General features: G+C 42.8%; 2 protein-coding genes across 5 annotated transcripts in view; one reads left to right on the top strand and one right to left on the bottom strand.

Annotated features, from left to right (window-relative positions):
- Positions 1-7234, bottom strand: part of CCDC47 (coiled-coil domain containing 47) — a 28134-nt gene extending 20900 nt beyond the window's left edge. Inside the window, exons 1-2 of the mRNA XM_079949925.1 lie at positions 7098-7234; positions 533-795 (exon numbers count right to left, since the gene is read on the bottom strand). Of these exons, the coding sequence (XP_079806051.1) occupies positions 533-790 (258 nt within the window). The 5' untranslated portion in view covers positions 791-795; positions 7098-7234. The remainder of the gene's footprint in view (positions 1-532; positions 796-7097) is intronic.
- A 2305-nt stretch (positions 7235-9539) lies between these two features.
- DDX42 (DEAD-box helicase 42) overlaps positions 9540-22132 on the top strand; it is a 27197-nt gene continuing 14604 nt past the window's right edge. Inside the window, exons 1-9 of one of the 4 annotated variants that reach the window (XM_079949385.1) lie at positions 9540-9681; positions 9865-9912; positions 11537-11606; positions 13527-13760; positions 14519-14669; positions 15941-16002; positions 16496-16532; positions 19869-20018; positions 20763-20867. In XM_079949385.1, coding sequence (XP_079805511.1) covers positions 11587-11606; positions 13527-13760; positions 14519-14669; positions 15941-16002; positions 16496-16532; positions 19869-20018; positions 20763-20867 — 759 coding nt within the window. In that variant the 5' untranslated portion in view covers positions 9540-9681; positions 9865-9912; positions 11537-11586. Of the gene's footprint in view, positions 9682-9864; positions 9913-11479; positions 11607-13526; positions 13761-14518; positions 14670-15940; positions 16003-16495; positions 16533-19868; positions 20019-20762; positions 20868-22132 lie in introns of those variants that run through there. The other 3 variants (XM_079949384.1, XM_079949386.1, XM_079949387.1) reach the window with 3 other exon arrangements.

Genomic DNA, 22132 nt, shown 5'->3' with positions numbered 1-22132 from the left:
AATGCCCCAGTGTTATTAGATGCCCTTCTCAAGAAGTTCCTATGCCTCCCCATGCCTGATAATTTGTTTTATTAAAAAAGCCTCAATACTTTTGTTTTTCAAGGAGCCCCTGTGTTGACTGTTTGTTTAATGTTGCTGCTGCTTTCTGTAGTGATTATTTTCCTTCAACTTAATTGGTCTTTTGAATTTAGGATTGCCAAATGTCCTCTTTTTCCAGGACACCTCCTCGTTCTCATCACAGTGATCCATAGTTAAAAGCAGAAGTCAGCAAAAGTGTCCTCTTTTTTGCTCATCAAAACATGGCAACCCTAATGTTAAGCTTTGCATCTTTGTACCCCACTTTGGAAGCATTTGTGAAAAACAGTACAGCAATGTAATCGTTAATTAAATACAAGATAAAACCTAATTAATATATAAAATCTGGTTTTGCCAGTGGAATAGACTGGCCAGCCTCATAACTCCACCATCAGCAACCCTCCCTCAAGCCAAAAATGACAAAGAACAGGCCAGGCCCTTCCCCCGGCTTTATCACCTGCGCATCAGCATCCTCAAAGTCAAGATTTTCGTCTTGACCTTCAAGCTCAACTGTGGCCTCCTCCTCGTCATCTTCGGTCGTGACGACCCGCTGGGGAGATTCAGTCGCAGGATCTTCTATCACATCTTCAAACTCAGCGAAGTCATTATCATCATATTCCACAATGTCATCGCCATCGTCAAACTCATCGAACTTTGCCCAAACGAGGCCCCACGGGATGAAGAGAACGGCCACCAGGAAGCACACGCTTCTCATTATTGCTGGGAAAAGCAAAAAGGCAGCAAATACCGAAATCTTCAGACCTGGGAATACAGAAACATCCAGCGTGTGCCCCTTCCTAAAATAGCAACTGAAGAGGCCAGCAACTCCCTGTCGGCTGCAAGCAACACGCTGGGAAATTTATCAATCTGCAGTTATAGCTGCATGTCATTTACGTATCAGGTGCACAAATAAAGATGGGGTGGTCATGTTACAACACTTCTACACTATGCTCCTCTAGGAAATGTAAGATGTTTCCGTGGGCCAGAGAAACAGTCATGGGCAGACACGTGGTTCTAAGAGCAAAAGGCCACCTCCTGCGTGTTACCAGCAAGACCTAAAAGGGGCAAATTTGGACTACTGGTTTGGCTAATTATGAAAATTAGCAAAGCTCACTTAGAAGCTTGAAGTACTGAAAGAAGCATGTGGACACTTTCACTACAGATTGGTACTAACAGCTGCATATGCACAAATCTGGACTGTTTTAAGAGCAAATGTAGACAGTTCTTCAACTAATTGACATGAAACCCGTGAAAGTAAAAGAAATTACAGTGGTACCTCGGGATGCGAACGGGATTCGTTCTGGAGCCCTGTTCGCATCCTGAATAAAAAGTAAGACGCGTCTGCGCATGCACGGATCGCGTTTTGCCGCTTCCGCGCATGTGTGTGACGTCATTTTGAGTGTCTGCGCATGCGGCGAAACCTGGAAGTAATGCACTCCGTTACTTTCAGGTTGCCGCGGAGCGTAACCCAAAAGCACTCAACCTGAAGCACATTCAACCCGAGGTATGACTGTATGGCCAAAGTCACCCTCTGTTTTTGAATAGGTCTACAGTGGTACCTTGGGTTAAGTACTTAATTCGCTCCGGAGGTCCGTTCTTAACCTGAAACTGTTCTTAACCTGAAGCACCACTTTAGTTAATGGGGCCTCCCGCTGCTGCCGTGCCGCCGGAGCGCGATTTCTGTTCTCATCCTGAAGCAAAGTTCTTAACCCGAGGTACTATTTCTGGGTGAGTCTGTAACCTGAAGTGTATGTAACCCGAGGTACTACTGTACTACTAAATCTGTTGCTAATTTGTTACCCTCTGTTTTTGAATAGGTGTACTAAATCTGTTGTTGATTTGTTATAACAAAAACTGAACAAAAAATTACAGGGGAGGGGGAGAGCCACACCCTAAGTTTCTTTTTAGTTACACAGAAGTAGCATTGCACCACACTTCTCAATTACTCAGATATAAAAGAAGAAAGAGACTACTCAGAGGGTAGAAGGACAAAACCTCTTCCTGAACACACTAGAATTTGAGCTTGTTCTCCTTTCTGTCACCATAGGGTGACAGGTCTGCCAATCATTGGTTTGGACTACCCACCTTTTGTGTACTGATAGTGCTATCAATGCCTGTCTGCACAGAAGTAAGTCCCCTTGAGTTCAGTGGGGCTTACTCTCAGGTAAATGGGTATAGGATTGCAAACTATCTAATTTAAGAGCTGGGTTACCAAAGTATCCATATAGTTCAACCCCTCTTTTTCAAAAGTGATCAGCAAAATGACTATGGGAGACTATGTTTTTCAAAGCATGAAGTCAAAAACCATCCCGTTACTGATCCCAAACGTCTAGTATTCAGAAGTACAGTGTCTGGAGACTCCATTCTGTTTAGCAGTCACAGCTAAGAAGTGCAACCTCCAATAGAAGATTGTATATAGGATGACAGTCACCAATCAACCCACACGCATACATGTGGCATGCAAATGGTGGAAAAGTTTACTTAAGGAAATGATTGACTTTGTCAAAAGTTTATTGAGAGGCTAAGCTAAAAATGTCCAACAGACAATTGCCTGATCTGCACATAATGATAAGCTATAATTTATTTAACAAACCTTGAGTTAACAAGTTGTGATCAAACAAAGCATGGCTTGTTTCTCCAAAATTTGGTTTATTTTGCAGCTGCTCTCGTTTGCTGTAGCTTGGCAAGTGTGGGATGGGATGCCAAATAAACCATAGTTAGTTAAGGAAGACTGCTTGGTTCAAGCCATGGATAAAAGAAACCAATGTTTCTAAGTCAACAAAAAACCATGGCTTCAGACTGTGGTTTGCGGGCAGTAAACAAATCATATATAAGCCTCTGGACACAGTTAGCTCACAATACTAAGCGATTGTTTAACTATAGTTAAAAAAGCACTATGTGTGAACCAGACCAATGTTGGACTTCACTATATAGAACTTATGCCTATGTTACAATCAGGGTGGATAAAAATCAATGATTTAAAAATAAATAAATAACCAGTTTTTTTATTTAAATTGGATTTTTAAAATGAAATGCTTTTGGAGGAAAAATCTTTCTAAAGATAGTTTTCTTTTTAAGTTACATTATAGTCCAAAGGCTATTCATCAGGAAGTAAGGATGTGTTTTAAGTTTTTCATGTGTACTAAAACTCAGTCTAAGGTGGTTGTTTTTTTTTAAATTGTTTAACCACACCAGTTAACAAACATGGATACATATGCTATAATGTTATTGTTTCAGTTAAATAAACTGTTAAATTGTTATTAAGGAAAGGATTATTTTTCTCCTTCCAATAAAGTACAGCAGAAAAGTTGTCCAAATATAAACAGCTAACTTATTAAACCTCACAATAATTTCATCATTATCTGTCAATGTATTTCTAATAGTATAATCAAATTTTTGATATAACTGTAAAAATTACTCTGAAAATTTATTATTCCAAAAACGAAACCTTCATCCGGTTGTAAATATTAAATTATACCAGCAAAAATGAGTCTTTCTGTTAAAAAAAAAGATTTAAAATCAAGCCTTACTGGCTTGTGATTTAAATCAAGTCTTACTGAGAAGTGATTTAAATAGATTTGATTTAAATCAAATCCACCCTAGTTACAATACAGCTCACCTGCTGTACAAGCAACTGCCATCGTTCATAACTCATATAACACTTCTCAGTATAGTTAGTAAATTACTGTGTAGCACTGGGAAGTTTCCATTTGCTGCTGGAAGAAGACTGCTGTTTTGGACAGCAATCAATAAAAAACAAATTGCACCCATTTGCAAATCTCACATCACAGTATCGTTGGGAGCTGAGGTCCTTGTTAGGGTTATGTTACAGACTGACACTGTCAATGCCTGTTGTCAGTACCTGCCGCTTGCAACACCGCAGCCTTCCATATTCCACAGTTACAAGGAGTAGCTCCTTAAAAGGAACGCAATCTAGGTTAGGCAATCTAAAATTAGCAAGAGCAGCCAGAGCGCTTCCATCCATCAGCTACGTTTTATAAGCAGGCAGGCTTGGGAAATAAAAAAGGATGCATGAAGGAGATATAGGCTGCTGTAGTGCTTTTGGCACACACTCTCTGAATGCCAAATTGACTCAAGTGTGCAGAGCAACAGCTGCTTTCAAACTAAAAATGTATCCCAGTCTCTCTACTTGCCTGGCCATTATCAGGGACTGGGCTGGACACTAAGGAGTGGTGGCTGAATACCGATGAGTGGGCAACCGGGAGAAGGGGAATTGCAGAGAACGACTAAGAAGGAGGGATCAGTGATCTGGGGGAGTCTGTAACAGCCAGGAGGCAAGAGTCAGAGGCAGGAGAAGCTACAGGATAGGAGAATGAAGAGCAGTGAGAGAGAGGTCAGGCTGGCATAGCGTCAAGACTTCCACACCTCCCTCTCCTGTTCAACCCTTTCCCCACGACCAGAAGATGATTGAAGAAGGATGAGTAGGAACAGGTTACACGCAGGAGGTGTTGCTTGCTTGCTTGTAGGGAGGTTAATGGTAAAGGGACCCCTGACCATTAGGTCCAGTCGTGACCGACTCTGGGGTTGCGGCGCTCATCTCGCTTTATTGGCCAAGGGAGTCTGCATACAGCTTCCAGGTCATGTGGCCAGCATGACTAAGCTGCTTCTGGCAAACCAGACCAGCACACGGAAACGCTGTTGACTTTCCTCCGGAGCGGTACCTATTTATCTACTTGCACTTTGACGTGCTTTTGAACTGCTAGGTTGGCAGGAGCAGGAACTGAGCAACGGGAGCTCACCCCGTTGCGGGGATTCGAACCGCCAACCTTCTGATCGGCAAGTCCTAGGCTCTGTGGTTTAACCCACAGCGCCACCTGTGTAGGGAGGTTAGGGAGATAAATAAGCTGGGGCTGAGGGCGGAGTGTTGGGCTTTTATGACAAAATGGGTGTACAAATTTTGTGAAATAAATAATAAAATAAAATCACCCTACCCTTAATATGCCTGGTACTTCTGGTCTTCCTACTAAAATACCTATCTATTTAGAGAAGGCACAGGTGGAAGGTAAGACTGAGCTCTTCAGATAGATTACCTGACGATCACAGTAGGAGTTTCTGACCTGCAACTGTTTAACACAGTAACATCAAAAAGCCTTCCACCAAACTAGGCTGTCAGAAACCCCGATGCATAGGTTAGCTGTAGATTTCCCACCAATTCTGTCTGCTCTCACAAAAACCCTGAAAGGTTTGAAAGAGAGGGAGAGACCAGTTCAAGGTCAACAAGCTTTTGGAATATCTGAAAAAAATATCGTAATCAGATGAAATTGTGAGCAGCATTCAAAATATGAGCAGCTGAAGAAAAATGATAGTATTTGAAAAAGAAGAATATGTATGTGTTAGGTGAAATGTCTAATAGAATGAATGAGATGGGATTAAGAACAACACAAAAGGAAAGGCGGAAAGTTTAAGAAATGTATAAGCAATTGAAAAGCTGGAATTTATATGTAAAGATTTTAAAGTTTTATTTTATTTTTTTAAAAAAGGAGGTCAACCAGTGAGCTTCACGGGCAAGGGGCAATTTGAGTCCAGTGTGCCCCAACCTGGTGCCCTCCAAATGTTTTGGACCCCTGCCATCAACACCAGGCAGCATGGTGGAATTAGTGATAATGGGAGGTGCAGTTTAAAACACCCAGAGGGGACACCAGGTTGGGGTTGGAGAAGGCTACTCTAGTTATAACAGCAGCCTAGCTCACTGGCTTGTACATACATACATACATACATCCTAGGAGCAGCAGATATCTCTGTATCTGGCTCTTCTATCCTAGCTATCATTTCACCTCAAACTCGAGCTGGTGAACCACTGGATTGTAGGAAAAAACAAAATAGGTTTATCCAAGCCTGATTTAAAACTGTACCCTTTCAGAACTATACTCAATTTTGCTGAAAAAGTCTCCCCACTCCACCCCAAGCAGTAGTATCCCCATTCCCAAGCATGCACCAGGAAATTATCTGTCCCTTTTAAGAGCAGAATAAAAGCCTGTCAGATCAGGCCATCTTGTCCAACATGCTGTTCTCACAGTGGCCAACCAGGAGCACAAATGTGCTCTTCCCTCCAGTGGTTTTTAATTCCAAATCTGAGTATGGCAGGTAGTTAAAGAGCTTTAGCAGGTAAAACTAAGCCACATTAAGTGATTTTGGACAAGCACTGTATACTGTCAGGTGAAAAGAAAACGGAGGCTGGAAAAAAGAAAAAATTATGCTGTTGAATTCCAGGAAGCCAGCATCCATTTTCTAAGCGTATAAGAGATTATGTACTTTGGATTTTTCCACCATGTTTTACCAAACAGGTCACAAAATTCCCACACACGGAGCTGCAGGAACTCCAAGAGCTCCTATGAGAGAGCCATCTGAGCTATGTGACATAAAACAGCATTCCCCCTATCTCTATGCCGTACTGTTAAGATATTTTGTCCTCTCCCAATGAACACACACGTGTGTTGCATACACACACACACTCCCTTCCCCCATCAAGATAAACAACCGATTCCACAACCTTAGTAGCCAATCTCTGCTTCTATAACCCCCTCTTTTTATTATTTATATAGCTACCCAGCAATAAAAACAAAAGCAACCTTGGGCAGCTTGCAAGCAACCCTCAATTGAAAAGCACTGTAAATAATAATTAAGTACAATAAAAGAGAACGGGGGGGGGGAGGAAACAAAAAAACTAAACACCTTTCCTTGTAACAGCGGCAGCAGAAGCAGCTAACGAAACAGTTATTTCAACACCGTTCCCACGACCGGGGTGGGGTCGGCTACACACGTGTCGTACGTACACACGTGTCCTGGACACCGACCTACAAATTCCAAAGGAGATTTCGTCCCAGGCCTCGAAAGGGGGCAGCCAACTGTCTACCCCTATGGAGCCGCTTTTGACTCGCTTAGGAACCAGCCAGAGGCCTGGGAGGGCGAGAGAAGGGCCCAGCGGACTCCCCTTAGCCCTCGCCCCTCTCCCCGTACCTCGAACCCTTCAAACTGACCCACCCGGCGCAACCCCGGGGTACCTGAGGCCGGCGCTGCCGCTACAACGACGTTCCCGAGGCCCAGCTCGCCTGCCTGCCTGCCGGACTTTACGCTCGCGGTTTTCTTCCTCCTCCTCCCGTAAGGTACGCGAGTTGCGTAAGTCTGCGCAGGCGCCCCTCGCCTGAAGGCCAAAGAAAGGTGAGAGGCGGAGGGAGGAGGAGCGGCTGGGAGCGGGGCGGACTTGGAGGCCTTTGCCCCGCTTCCCTTCGGGGTTAGGGAAAGGGGCAGTGCCGGGTTTACTTAAAAGCTAAACAAGCTATAGTTTAGGGCTTCACCTTCTTGGGGCCCCCAAAAAAATTAAAGGGGGGGGAACTGGATGTACATTTCCAAAATACACAAGATAAAAATCAAATCAAATCAAACCTACATACAGCAACAGTGTTTTGTGTTGTGTAGGCTCCTATGATGTAAGTCATGGGCCCCATCTGCTTGCCTGTTCCCTAAAATATCACTGGTTTGTTCATTTCTATATATAGGGTGCCTACATTCTGCTATTTAAAATTATTAGTAGTTTGCATTCATATATTTACACCTATTATTTCATGTTATAGCAAGTTCCTAGGGACTAGATTATGAGTCTTTAAAAATTGCGTTTCTAAAGGAACTTTTGTTATAGCCAAATGCCAGGGTGTTTGCATTATTTAGTTATGAATAAAAAATCGTTTTAAGTTAGAGCTTAATAATTATTTCACTATTAATATACTTCTTAATTGTATTTAACTATATACTTCTTCATTGTATTTCAGTTCAGCAATTACTTTGATAAAATACATATTTTGTTACTATTAGGTCCATAAATTACCATACAGCATATATTCAACACAAGAAACAGCGACAATTTGTTGTTGACAAAGGACAGCTGGACATAGAAAGGGCCTCATTACCTTCAGTAGCTTACGGCCTCATCAAACCTAAATCCAGCCCTGCATCTGTCCCCCGTCCCCCCCCCCCCAAGCGGCTGCAGAGGCTGATAAAATCTCTTGGACCTTGATGAGGGTTTGTTGTTGTTTTTTACTCTGCAATGGCGAAAGGAAGGCACAAGGGTTGTTTTTATTGTTGTTGTTGTTATTTCCTCCAGAAACGTGTGAGAAGCTGGTTGAGACACTTCCAGAAAGGGATGGGTGGTGGGGGGAGAGAATACTTTCTACATGCTCTGGTGTGGGCTGGGGTTGCCAAATCTCCCAAAAATAAATAAATACACACACACATGTCCGGGAAATTCCGCAAGACTTGAGGCTCGAACACATTTATTATTACAGCATAAACTTTCAGCTGATGAAGTGGACTGTAGTACACAAAAGCTTATGCCATAATCATTAAGGTGCCAGGAAATAGAAAAGGAAAAAAAGCTTCATAGCCCTACTATTAATAATATGACAGGTCTACTCCTTTAAAAAACAACCACACACTATACCCTTTCAAATATATCCAGAGGCCTTGTGTAGTTCTTATTCCCATTTTATTGGGATGAGCGGATATGTGTGCCAACAGTGAGAAACATGTCTTACAGCAGCCCTAGAATTCAATCCACTGTTACTAACCCCAAGCTGTAACTTAGTAGTAAAACACATGCCTAGCGTGCAAAAGGTCCTTGACTTTATCTCTGGCATCTCCAGCTGGAACATGGGCATAGCCAGGATTTTTTTTTGGGGGGGGGGAAAGAGGCCTTTTGTTGGGGGGGGCAGAAGCTCAGCTATGTAGTTTTATTGACTGGGGGGCAGCTGCCCCTCCCTGTCCCCCCGGCTATGCCCATGAGCTGGAATACAGTACTGCTGCCAGTCAATGTATGTAATGCTAAACAAGATGGGCTAGATGGGAGACAGTAACATGATACTGATTCATTATTTCATTCATATATATATATATATAATTTATTTTCCATTTAATATTATACATTCACATCATCATTATCCACTTTACCACTTTGGCTCTTTAGAGCCTATCGACTTCCTTCCCTCCTGCCTCAGGGCTTTCAAAATTAACCTTTATATCATTGCATTGTGTACGTTTTCCAATTCTAATTACACTCATTACAAAATAGCTCAAAATTTAAATGAAAATAGATATAAAAATTCTCATTACAAGTCTTCAGACAACCCTGCTGGTGATGCTATTTGCTTACAATAATCTTTCAAATATCTTATAAATTGACTCCAGTCCTTTTGGAATACTTGATCATCATTATTTCTATCCCATCTCTCCTACTAATAATTGTGTATGTGTGTGTGTGTGTTTATTACAGTAATAACTTTATGGGGGAAAAAATCAGGCTCGCATGTCACTCTAGCACTTTTTCCCTCTAGGGTCCGTGCCCGCCACGGGCTTCTTCTAACGGTTTCCCGCCCTTCGCGACGTCACCCGGGCGCGCGCGGAGGAGCGAAAGGCCCCTTCGCCAAGGCGCGGAGAGAGGACCGTCGCCTGCCGCGCTGTGCGCGATGGCGTCATCGCGTCGCGGCCCCCGACGTCGCGCCCCGTTTTCTTTCTCCGTAGTAACCGGGTAGAGAGGGAGGAAGGCGGCCGAGGAGGAGGGGAAGGAAGCCGCGCGAGGGTCTGACGAGGCGGCGGGTAAGCGGAGAGGAGGCAGTGGGGGAGAAGAGGGGCTGGAAAGAGGCCCCCGGGCCGCCCCTCCCCCTGCTGGGTTGCCTGGATATGAAGGGAGAGGAGGAGGGGGCGGGGCTGAGGCCTAGCTGGGCTACGGAGGCCTCGGGGACCTGATTTCTCTCTCTCTCTCTCTCTTCCCATTCCTAGGCGACGTGCCCTCCTGTCTCCAGACACAGCCGTCGGCCCTTACCGAGGGTAAGTAGGCAGGTGGTATTATCGGAATATCTTCGGACGTACACTTGGGATTCCGAGCCTGAAGGCCGCCCTTTTGCTGCTCCTCCTCCTCCACACTTGCAGCCTCCAGTCCTCTGTTGACATAGCAAAAGACCTCGCCCGTTGAAAGGGCCAGGGGGGGGACGGCAACAGGATCAGAGCCGCTTTTTCTTACAGTGGTACCTCGGGTTACATACGCTTCAGGTTACAAACTCCGCTAACCCAGAAATAGTACCTGGGGTTAAGAACTTTGCTTCAGGATGAGAACAGAAATCGTGCTCCGGCGGTGCGGCAGCAGCGGGAGGCCCCATTAGCTAAAGTGGTGCTTCAGGTTATGAACAGTTTCAGGTTAAGAACGGACCTCTGGAACGAATTACCGTATTTTTTGCTATATAAGACTCACTTTTCTCCTCCTAAAAAGTAAGGAGAAATGTGTTTGCGTCTTATGGAGCGAATGTAGGCTGCACAGCTATCCCAGAAGCCAGAACAGCAAGAGGGATTGCTGCTTTCACTGTGCAGCGATCCCTCTTGCTATTCTGGCTTCTGAGATTCAGAATATTTTTTTTCTTGTTTTCCTCCTCCAAAAACTAGGTGCGTCTTATAGAGCTAAAAATACGGTAAGTACTTAACCTGAGGTACCATTGTATTTGTGTGCCTGACTCGGAGCGAGCGTGTACATGTGCACGCTTTTCTCAGAAGTCAGCCCACTGAGCACGGTGGAAAGTCCTCTGCCGAGTGGGCATGGCATGCAAGTGGGGCTTGAACCCCAAATTTTAGCTGCCGTGCTTTTGTTTTCGCTTCCTTTCCACGACGGCGCTGGCTGTATTTGTAAAACTGAAGGTAACATTTATAGAAGAATAGGACTGGAAGGGGCCAAGGAAGACACGTAATCCACAGGTGTCTGGATTATGAACCCTACAAACCACCTACAGCTGCCAGCTCTGGTCACCATTATAGTAGATGCGTTGTGGCAATGGCTTCAAACGCTCAAGCCAATGCACAGCTACGAACCAGTATATGATTGCTGGTGGACCTGGATGCAGCAGACTGAGTCTAAGAAACTTATTGGCTGGCCTCGAAAAAGGCTAAGAAACTTACTGGCTGGCCTCGAAAAAGTCAGTCTGCCCCATGTATCCTGGCTGCATTGATGTCTGGAGAAAAGGACAGAGTGTTTTGAATTGAAAGACAAATTTGAAAAAGAAGTGTCAAGTGGTTTTCAATGGAAGTGGCTAAGTAAACAATAATAGTGCATATTTATAAAGTACAGTATCCAGCTGCCTCAGTTCTCTATTTTATTCTCTATCTCCCAGTAGGGCTGCTCCCTGTTTTTATACCTGCAAACACAGCATGTATCTTTTCCTCTTCCAAGGCTGTTCTCTCTTACCCTAACTTTTTCAGGTGGACTGTATGACTGTGGCACTTAGACACAAATAGTTTTCAAAGCATCAGATATCCACGTGATAAAAATCCCCAATGAAAATATGTATATTAGACACGTATGTGCATTCATTGTAGAGTTTGTAAGAGCTGAACCAAATCTCTTCCACAGATTTAAGACAAAATCCTTCCAGGGCTGCACTTTTCATTGCATTCATTTTATACACAGAAGTAAACCTACAGTGTACTCCTAGGACAGCACCTGCGCAGCATTAAACAATGTCCTCAAATTCCAGCAAGTGAGTCATTAAGTGCATTAGAAAATCAATGGGTTTTTGCATTTGGGGTGCTTTTTCATCAGCCAGTGTAACAAATCCATCTTTAAGAACATAAGTTCCAACTAACTGATCTAGTGAAACAGATGCTCTTATTTTGACAACCAAAAAAAGTATGGGTCATAAAATATCAAAGTAGTCTGCTGATTTTTGCCATTTGGGTGGGTGGGTTGGTGTTTTTCAGCCAATGTATTAAAAAAAAAAAAGTCCCATGGTTTTTCCCCCAAACAAAAATGATCCAGGGTATACATCCAAACTCCTGGCGGTCGGTGGTGAGGTTTGATGGAGCGATAAGCCACTTCCACAACCCTGCCATTCTCACCATTCGGGGGCAGGGAAGTGTACCTGTTCCTTGTGCCTTCACCCAGGCTGCTGTAGCAAAGAGGGCCAGATTGGACACATGACTGTCACATGATGGCAGCAGGTCAGCCCCTTTCCCTGAAATTCCCCATTTTGGGAATTACTGTGGGCAGGAATGCTACCACCAGAAGGTTCTGCCTGCCCACCTACTCTCTGGCCAGGTGCATTGGAGCACTCCTTAACAGTGGAGCTCCTCCAACAGCAGTGACCTGCAGAACTAAGCCAAGGAACACCTCTGTCCATTCATACCTGCTCCGGTAGGTGTGTTTGGATTGCTCTGTTAAGTGTCTTCATTCAAGCGCTACGCAGATGGATTTGCTTTGGGACATTTTACTGCCTTGAGATACACTGGAATTTTTCTTTGGTAGTAAAAAGCCCCCAAAAGCATTTATATATTATTTATGATTTGGTTTGAGATGAATAGCAGTGAATGTTCTTGTTAGTAAGCTCAGGGCTGATGAAGCAGGGGTTCTTTTTCACACTTCAATTGCCTACTGTCCTTTAAGGGATAAATAGCTTGCAGAAATTTTAAATAAAAATATTTATTCCAGAAGATAGCCTGAATTCATTGTTAAAAACAAAACCTCTAATGCATAAAGTTGCCACATTTTATTAGTGTCACCCACACAGATATTAAGTAGGGTGCAGTTGATTGTATTACATATATTTAAATGTATTTAGGACTCTTTGCCATCTGAATGCAGATTATATCTTTTCTTGGTAAACAGAAATGATTAAACAGTAGAATTGACCTGAATGGATATTAAGCCTTTAAAAGGTAGTCTGCTTCTATCAGTAAACAAAATATCTGCATTGGAGTAAAGGAGTTTTATTCTGCCCTACGGTCAGCAAATAAAAACATCCTGAAGGTCCCAGGCCACAGAGAGGTTAGGCTGGCCTCAACTAGAGCCAGGGCTTTCTCGGCTGCGGCTCCAATCTGGTGGAACGCTCTGTCACAAGAGACTAGGGCCCTGCGGGACCTGACATCTTTCCGCAGGGCCTGCAAGACAGAGTTGTTCCACCAGGCCTTTGGTTAGGGCGCAGCCTGACTCCCTCCTCTGGCAACCTGCACAGAATTTTGCTTAACGGTTGCCACCAATTTGATTTTAATTAATTTTTATAATGAAATGTTTTTAAAATGTTTGATTATTTGATTGTTTGATTATTAGACTGTTGTTAGCCGCCCTGAGCCCGGCTTCGGCCGGGGAGGGCGGGATATAAATAAAATTTATTATTATTATTATTATTATTATTATTATTATTATTATTATTTATTATATTAGAAATACCCATTTTCATCTTTTAAAAGTAGCTGCTGCCGGTCAGTGCAATCAACTGCTATGATTGATATTTGGGGGAGCATTTTTTACCAAAATAAATAAATAAATGGTGCTTTGTTCATCTTTCTAAGTCAGACTTTCCTATTTAATTCTATGCTAGTTGCCCATGGGGTTTTGTTCATTTGAGGACTGTTTTGAAATGGGCAGAGGCTTTATATTTAGTACGTCATTTCATCTTTTTCAGACGCATTGCTGACACCATGAATTGGAACAAAGGTGGCCCTGGCACCAAGAGGGGCTTTGGTTTCGGTGGCTTCTCCATATCCACGGGGAAGAAGGAAGAGCCAAAACTCCCTCAACAGTCCCACAGTGCTTTCGGAGCCCCTGGTTCAGCTGGGTTTGGAAAGACACCGCCACCACAGCTGCCTTCTTTTTACAAGATTGGATCAAAGCGAGCAAACTTTGATGAGGAGAATGCGTAAGTTGCCCTCCTTTTGCACTTGTATCCCCATTAAATGAGTTGCCCAAAGTTTTGCAGTGATTTGTTTTAATAGGGCAGATGTAGTTGTATTACCTGATAATATGTGAGAAGAAGTGTTACAGTGGATGGCATAAGGCCCAGGGGCCAGCAAACTTTTTCAGCAGGGGGTCAGTCCACTGTCCCTCAGACCTTGTGGGGGGGGCCGGACTCTGTTGGGGGGGGGGAAATAGAACGAATTCCTATGCCCCACAAATAACCCAAAGATGCATTTTAAATAAAAGGACACATTCTACTCATGTAAAAACACCAGGCAGGCCCCACAAATAACCCAGAGATGCAGTTTAAATAAAAGGACACATTCTACTCATGTAAAAACACGCTGATTCCCGGACTGTCTGTGGGCCGGATTTAGAAGGCATTTGGGCCGGATCTGGCCCCTGTGCCTTAGTTTGCCTACCCATGCCTTAAGCCGTTTTACAGCTGACATCTCAAGCGTAAGACTAGCCAGAGTCCAGATAAAAGTTGCATGACAACAGCTAAATTAGGCTGCCAGACAACTCTGAGTGGATATTTGAGAGATGGAGTTTGTTCTTTAGTTCTGTGCCCCCCCCCCCAAAAAAAATCTCTTTTTAAAAATTCCTAAAATATTGTCCAGTGTTAGGCTCTGTGTGATAGCAAATGGTTTCCCCTTCTTATAAGCCTGCTTATGTGTTGACTTGATTCTTCCCAGTGTCACCTCCTCTCTGAATTTTCAGGTACTTTGAGGATGAGGAGGAAGATTCCAATAACGTTGACTTGCCATACATTCCCGCTGAGAACTCCCCCACTCGGCAGCAGTTCCATTCCAAACCACCTGACTCAGACAGCGAAGATGACCCATTGGAGGCATTCATGGCAGAGGTGGAGGTAAGTTACCTTCTCCTTATGCCTTGCCGATATTTTGTGGCTTTGAGATGCACCAAAAATGACTGTTAAGGAGAATAACAGTCAGCACCTCTGAAGATGGGACAAAAATGTTATTGGTTGTATTTATTTTAATTTAAAATATTTTAAATCTGTCTTCTGTTGTAGGGTATCTGAGGTAGTTTGTAGCAAACCAGTGAAAAAATCCATAATAGCCAGCTGTTGCCCTATAAGCAAGCATGAAAGTAAAGACAAGGACAAACAGAACAGAACAAGGGAAGCTGTTTAGGGAAGCTTTTAATGTTTAATAGGTTATTGTATTTTAGTGTTCTGTTGGAAGCTGCCCAGAGTGGCTGGGGAAAGCCAGCCAGATGGGTGGGGTATAAATAATAAATTATAACAACAACAACAACAACAACAACAACAACAACAACAACAACAACAACAACAGCAATTAGGTGCCTCTCAGTTGCCTCTCAGGAGGGAATTCAGCAGTGTTGATTTCGCCACTTCATACATTCATAATTTAGTCTGAGAAGTACAAGTCGAACTCCTGTTCATAACAATCGGGAAGGGATTCAAACTACTACTGCTACCATTTAATTACTTGTTTCATTTACAAATTGCTTCCCATGAGGTATTTCAAAGCAATTTACAATATAATGGCATATACGAAAGAGTAACATGTTTAAAAACAGTTGTATATAAAAAACGTTTTTTGAAAATAACTATAAAAATAGAAACAGTTTGAAACAACAACACATAAAATCAGTTGAGATCTAGGTCAGATAGCAACTGAGATAAAGATTTTAGAAGTCTTTTGGGAAAGGGAATGTCTTTAGCAAGTGCTGAAGAGCCAGTAGATATGTACGGTGAAAGGGCAGGTGTCACTACACTAATGTCCCAATTCTCACATTCATGCAGAACAGATCTCCTAATAGGATCGTATCTGCAGGATGGCCTCTCCTGCAGCACACTGATCAGTAGGGTATGTGGTGATGTTTTAGGTATCCCAGTATATAGGGCTTTGTGCAACAATACCAGCACCTTGAACCTATGGTTTTGTATTGAGATACAGTGATATGCACTGAAAAACCCTTTAAATAATATGATAGGAAGAGTAAGAAAAGGAAGCCGCCTCTCTCCTGGCAGTTGGTATCCCTCACCAGGTTGCTGTATTCCATTGCATATAGCACTATGAGCTCCAGCGTCATAGGAATTTTATAGGGGAATGTGCTGCATTGCAATGTTACATTTCTTTTGTGACCCATTAGGATCAAGCTGCTAGAGACATGAAGAGATTGGAAGACAAAGACAAGGAAAGAAAAAATACAAAGTAAGTTTTTTTTTATATCACAGCCCCATTGAAACAAGTGAGAGACTGAGAAGAAGCATGGGATCATCTTGCATTATTTCTGCTGGGATATTTGAAGATTTTGCCATGCTAAGATCTTTAAGCCTTTCTGAACCTCCCTGAAGGCTGTGATCTGAATTTATGAGGGTTGATTTCTGAGGGGCTGGTGTATAGATGACTTTTCCTTGGAGCAGGGTGTTGAGGTTACCTCCCTCGTTGTCTTCAGCTATATAGTTCTGTGAAACAGCTTTTCTGTCACACTTCATAGATCTAAAATTCAGTCAATTTTACTCTTCATAATTTGGCAGGTCCTGGTGGGTTGGAACATAAGATGTTCGTGTTCTTTTGTTTTTTGTTTGGTTGCTCCTGAATGTTGTCAGTGTTTCATTATATTGGCACTAATCAGATTGAATGTATGGAGCTGGGTATGTGGAACATTTGCAGGGAAGTTTTGTTTCTCTGCTTATTTTTCCAGGGGTATACGCGATGATATTGAAGAGGAAGATGATCAAGTGAGTTTTCTACGCAACCTTTCTATCTATTACAAAACAGTAATCAATGAGTGCATACACACATTTCTGATATCCTTTGAAATAAAGCAGATCTATTTTTGTTTGCTGAGAAGATTGGTGAGGACGGGGGGGGGGGGGAGTCTGTTCTTTCTAAATACATCAGACCATTAGCCCAGTTGATAAAAAAGTTAGGACCCCAAACTGGTTTGCAGGTCAACTTTAGGCGAGTCACATCAGCACACAGCCAGTGCTTTTTAGGCTTTTGTTTTATTTTTTAAAAGGGAGATGTGGAGTGAAAAAAGGGAGAAGGAAGCAGAAAGACAGACATAAAAATAAAATAAAAGTAGGTCTCGTGCAGGTTTAATGATAAAAGTGGGTCCTGGTCTAAAAAGGTTGACAGCTATTGCTGTGGACCATATAAGCAACACCTGAAAATATTTAAGTACTGTATAAGGCAGTGATGGCCAAACTCGGCCCTCCAGCTGTTTTGGGACTACAGTTCCTATCATCCCTGACCACTGGTCCTGTTAACTAGGGATGATGGGAGTTGTAGTCCAGGAACAGCTGGAGGGCCAAGTTTGGCCATCACTGGTATAAGGTGTTTTAGAGCTCACCATGCCACTTTGCATACTTTTTTAAAACTTGTCACGGACTTGTGCTTCTTTGAGTCTCCTATTGGTGCAGACAGACAGCTTTATTATGCTTGTATAAAAGTATGCCTGTTATCCAAAATTTGGAACTTCCAGCCCAGTCATTCCTGAACTGTGTTCTGGGGCATATTCTAGTGTGCCATGACAGAATGGCTAATTGATGTCCCCTGAGCATTCTAAAGTATCTGCCCACTACATGTCTGCATGAGTTACTGCTCTGACCTTGCCTCCTAATCAGTCTCCATAGCAAGTGGTTCTGCCTGTCTCTTCATCAGCCACAATTGAAGCATGTGGCCCAGGGATGGTTAACCTGTGGCTGTCCAGGTGTTGCTGAACTACAACTCTCATCATTCCTGAGCATTGTCTTCGGTGGTTGGGGCTACTGGGAATTGTAGTTTAGCAATATCCGGAGGGCCACAAGTTAGCTGCACTGATTTTAACACCTCGTGGTGCAGTGATCCATAATTACCAATCCCCGTGAAGTCTGGCTTTTGCAACTTTTCATGAGTCAGTGCTCTGGATTTGTCCCTATTGTGGGTTCCCATATGTTGTTGAACTACAACTCCCATCCCCCCCAGCTAGCAAGGCCAGAGCTCAGGGATGATGGGAGTTGTAGTCCAACAACATGTGGAGACCCACAGGTTGAGAACCACTGATGAGCCATAGAGTTAGAGAAATTTAATTTTTGGCTTAATGTAACATTATTGAAGCTACCATTTTTCACTGTTGCTTTGGTAGGCATTCATCTTCACTCTGAAGAAGATCTAAGGTGCTTCTTAATGTGCATAGTAGGATTGAGACATAGCTGAGAAACAGTGTGTAGCCCACTCGATGGGGGAGAGGGATTGCTTAAATTTAAAGTGCAGCAAAAATAAATGAAAATAGAAATCTTGTTCATTTGTAAATGAAGTGATGTCTTCCTGCCTTTCTTTCCCTTCCTGTCTTCTTTCGTTCCTTTATTTATTTATTTCCACTCCTACCTCACCCTGATTATTGCAGGATATCCTGAATTTTCCCAATGAATACCCCTCTTTAACCCTTCTCGGCTGGGTGTCCAGATAGCCACAATGTTATACTGCACAGGGATGCCAACCAATTGCACCAATAACTATTGTGGTTGATTTGGGTTCAAATCCCTGCTCGACCATGAAGCTCTCAGGATTGGCTGGTCCTTTTCTCAACCCAATGTTATTTATTTAGGCTTTTTCTTAAGCCTTCAATCATCTGTGTCCTCTTGACAAAGTTGTAATGAGGATAAAATGGAGGGGAGAGCCATGTACACTCCCCTGAGCTCCTTGGAGGAAGGACAGCTTGAAAATGTCGTAGCAATGTATTGATCAGACTTAATATTAGTGTGCCTTTTTAACAAGTTAAATTTGCATTTTGGGGGAAATGCTGAAGGTGCCTTTTTTGAGAGAGTCTCTCTTGAATGTGAATTTGACTTTTTAAAACAAAGAAGAGCTTCTTATTTTCTGTATCTTCAAATTAGAGAACATAGGGCATTCCCAGTTATAGTAAAATATCAAAATGGTTTCAAAAACCCTATCATGTCCTGTGTAAGTGAGCGCATAATTGTTAGGAGAACTCTTTGGGGGAATTCCTGTTCAAGAAAGTAGATATCTGCAGCGTCAATCATGTATGTCTGCTAGATCAGGGTGGAAAACCTTTTTGTTGTTATTTTTGTTGTTTGCGCTGCAGGACAGATCCTTGTCAGATCTGAGCCTCGTGGACCAAATTTGACAGGTGAGCAGGGCTGCTCACTTGTCAATCACTGACATCACAGTGATTTCAAGTTATTCAACATGTTTCAGTCCCTAAGATGGAGCCCTGCATGGTGCTTTAAAGTACCTGAGGCATCACATTTTTGCCAGCATCAGTTGTGTAAGCAAGTTCTCCATGGGGAGCTTGCTAGGACAGCCATTCCAACACATTTTGGCTCTATTGCCCATCAGCTGATGGGAGGTAGAACCAAAGCCTGTTTTCCCTTGCCAGTGTACAGTCAAGGTTCCTGATTGTGCATTGGCATCCATGCATTGTGCACCTGCTCTACATCTGTTCAATGCACTGTAAGTGACTAACCAACCTAAAAGAAAACCCTTCCAGTTTTCAGAATTTTTTTTTCTTGTTTGGTTGCCTGGAGACTTTTAACTTGCCGCAGACATCTAGCCAAGAAGTCAGCAGAAGTAAATGCAAAGTAAAAAAAGACAAAGAGAATTTTGAGCATGTGCAGAGTATTTTTCTATCACTTCTGAGTAACCACAATCATTCCTATTCACAAATACGGCGTTAGAGAAAAAGATTTGGAGGTCAGTGGTTGTAATGCCCAGGCAAATGTGACACATACGCACACACCACCCGTCTTGGAAATGAAGTGTTGAAGGCCGGACATTTTGACATAGCAGAAAACACTTTTGTGGCTTTAACTGAACATTTGAGATGGTCAGCTCAGGTCTTCTGACTGTTTCCTGGAAAAGCGAAATATACCAGCCGATTTGTTAGTTCTTTATTATGGTTTCACCAAATAATTAACTGTGATAAAAAGAGAACTATTAAAGTAGACAAAGTTATTTGTTCTGTATGGGTAAGTGACCATCTCTAAATGCAGCTAGTAATTAACTGAAAACAACAATAGCATTTCATCCCCTTTGGCACTTGTATGCAGTTACATTTCTCTGTTTTGCTGCAGGAAGCATATTTCCGTTACATGGCAGAAAATCCCACTGCTGGTGTGGTTCCAGAAGAGGAGGAGGACAACCTGGAGTATGACAGTGATGGCAATCCAATAGCACCATCCAAAAAAATCATTGACCCTCTTCCTCCTATTGATCATTCAGAGGTGAGGGAATTTTTGCAATCAGTAGCATAGTGCCACTGCTAAGTTCATCAAAAAATCAATAGTAATACATTGACTAAAGCAAAGAGAGGAAGAGACCCTCACTATATGTGCTCCAGTGCTTATAGTCTTCCATTGCATAGAAGCCCAGACAATCAAATTTACATGATTTTTATGTCAGTTTTCCCCTTACCAAAGTGCTTCTTTGAATGTCTCACAGGAGCTGCACGTTTGCCAGGTGCTATGCTTACAACTGGGACATGGGTGGCGCTGTGGGTTAAACCACAGAGCCTAGGACTTGCTGATCAGAAGGTCAGCGGTTCGAATCCCCGCGACGGGGTGAGCTCCCGTTGCTCGGTCCCTGCTCCTGCCCACCTAGCAGTTTGAAAGCACGTCAAAGTGCAAGTAGATAAATAGGTACCACTCCAGCGGGAAGGTAAAGGGCGTTTCCATGTGCTGCTCTGGTTCACCAGAAGTGGCTTAGTCATGCTGGCCACATGACCCGGAAGCTGTACGCTGGCTCCCTCGGCCAATAAAGCGAGATGAGCGCCGCAACCCCAGAGTCTGTCACAACTGGACCTAATGGTCAGGGGTCCCTTTACCCTTTACCTTTATGCTTACAACTGTTAACATAGCAAGAATGTTCATAAACATTCCATGGTAGCGTGCTACTTGGGCCGAGGCAGCAACCAATTTTTCATTGATCAGGTGGTATCCCTGACTAACCATGAACTATTTGTCCTGCAGATTGAATACCCACCGTTTGAGAAAAATTTCCACGACGAGCATGAAGAAATCACCAGCCTCACCCCACAGCAAGTGGTGGAGCTGCGCCACAAGCTGAATCTCCGGGTAAGATGAGTCCTGCTTTGAGGACTGTCTCTTGTTCAGACATGATCATAACAGCTGTGTGGCGAGCAATAAACAAACACAGAACCTTTGCAAAGATGTGCCATGGTTCCTCCCGAGAGATGTTATGACCCAAGTAAGATAAAGAGAGCAGAAAGGATGTAAGAGAGCCAGTATGTTAAGTTTCAAAGATAGTGGTGCAGAGGAGAGTTAATTTGTAGTGGGGATGGCTACAATTCAGCGACTGCTTTGTAAAAGTGCGCCTTGAGGAGGGTTTGCAAGAATAATGCGGCTTGACGGAGGGAAAAGTTTGATCCAGTGTAGGGAGACGTACCATAGAAAACTTGCAGCAGGCTCTCTTAATAGGCAATTGTTAAGCGTGCAAGGACAAAAGAAGTATAATTTAACAGTTTTCATGTTATTCTATTTTATTAAAGCAACTAGAAAAAAATAGTATGATGGGAAGATCTCACACAGGTGAAGGGAAGCAGTGGGGAGGAGCGGAGGGTTAGGTTGAATCTGGGAAATAAAATAACAAATGGGACAGCAAAGGATATAATAGATTGTTATATAATAGTAATATATTGTAACCAGAAGAGAAGTTCAAAAGGGAAAGTAAATGTATTTTTAGTATTTTCATTATTGTAATAGTTGTTATTATTTCTTATCGGTAGAAGGCAATGTTAATTTAGGCTTCTTCGTTTTCTGTCTGTATAATTTTCTTAAGTCAATAAAAAGAAGAAGAAAAAAGAAAAGTTGCAGTAGGCATAAAAGGCATGGTAGTTAGCAGACATAAACTGTTAACCAGGTTTTGACAGTTGGTCATCTTCAGGCTTTCTTGAGTACTTCAGTACTTGTTAGCTGTTCGGACACTTTCCCCCTCAGCCTATTCTGTTGGGGATTGGTAGTAGGGAAGGCTTCTGGTTGTCATTCAGGCTTTCAGCCCCCTTCTTGGGATTCTCCTCACTCCACTGGCCTCTGTGATTGATCAAGCTTCTAGCTAGATATTGCTGGTCATTTGTTCCATTTAGCCCCTCATTTTCATTCAAAAATACCTAATGTTGGTCTATTTGTAGAGGCCCAGTTGGTGAATTTCTGGATTTTATAAGATGTGCATGCTCTCAATCCTCCCATGAATATGGGCATCTGATAACATGGGACATTCTCCACTTCTTTTTTAATGCTTTATTGGTGTTAAAAACAAAACAAATAGAGAATAAAATAATATGAAACAATCAACAAAAGGCAAATCAAAATCAACACTCATT

This window comes from Podarcis cretensis (assembly GCF_951804945.1).
Source record: "Podarcis cretensis genome assembly, chromosome: 13".
Taxonomy (NCBI): Eukaryota; Metazoa; Chordata; class Lepidosauria; order Squamata; family Lacertidae; genus Podarcis; species Podarcis cretensis.
This window is presented reverse-complemented; position numbering and strand designations above follow the sequence as displayed.